The sequence below is a fragment of the Penaeus monodon genome, chromosome 33 (assembly GCF_015228065.2).
Source record: "Penaeus monodon isolate SGIC_2016 chromosome 33, NSTDA_Pmon_1, whole genome shotgun sequence".
NCBI lineage: Eukaryota > Metazoa > Arthropoda > Malacostraca > Decapoda > Penaeidae > Penaeus > Penaeus monodon.
In genome coordinates, this window is record NC_051418.1 from 20,826,883 (window position 1) to 20,827,643 (window position 761).

At 37.2% G+C, this 761-nt stretch overlaps 1 protein-coding gene across 1 annotated transcript in view; it reads right to left on the reverse strand.

The window, feature by feature from the left end:
* LOC119594297 overlaps window positions 1–438 on the reverse strand; it is a 14,675-nt gene extending 14,237 nt beyond the window's left edge. The window contains 1 exon segment of the mRNA XM_037943358.1: window positions 370–438. Coding sequence (XP_037799286.1) covers window positions 370–438 — 69 coding nt within the window.
* Window positions 439–761: the final 323 nt, after the last annotated feature.

The following is a 761-nucleotide window of genomic DNA, read 5'->3' on the forward strand; positions in this document are numbered from 1 at the left end:
TATGAAATAACAAAATTTATAATAATATGCGCGTAAAAGGGGTCTCTTGTGTGCATGTTTTTTCATAGCACCCTTGTGATCAATTGTCAAAATACTAATTCACTAGTTTGGGAAACTAACTACAATGGGATAAATATATAAATGAGTTTTACCGTTTTCCCCTCCCCCCCCCCTAAACCCTTCTATCGTTAATTTCAACTTCAGAGTATTTATGCTAAAATTTAAACTTTTTTATATAATATTTTTTCAACTACCGAAGAAAAATACGGGCATCTGTGTTGATAATGGCATGAACATCACTTTGAAATATTTAGAGGGTATAAATACAAAACCCACGACCCCTAAAAAAATGATACTTTAACCCCGCACAATTCGTTTGGGGGGCAAGTGGTGGCCGAGGTCTAACGCCCCGTTTGCATTCGGGTCGAACTCAAACATAGCGACCTCTTTTCACTCTCCATTCAGAATCACCACTCAAATCACCGGTCTCTACGCGTTTTCTGTGAAATTAAGTAACACTGTCAAACCTTTACGCAATTGTAAGACAATTTCCCCACTATTTCGGGAAAAGTTGGTAAATTTTAAGTTTCAAAAAGCCTCCGACTTTTTAAAATTTTTTTTTTTTTTGAATCTTCCTTCGTGTTATTTTTCCGTCGCAATTGCTCAGTGGCGGGAAATTGTATTTCCCCCCGGCAAAGTTGATGAAATATGTAAGAGTCGGCTTCGCACTTTATTTCGGGGAGAATTTGCATGATTTACAC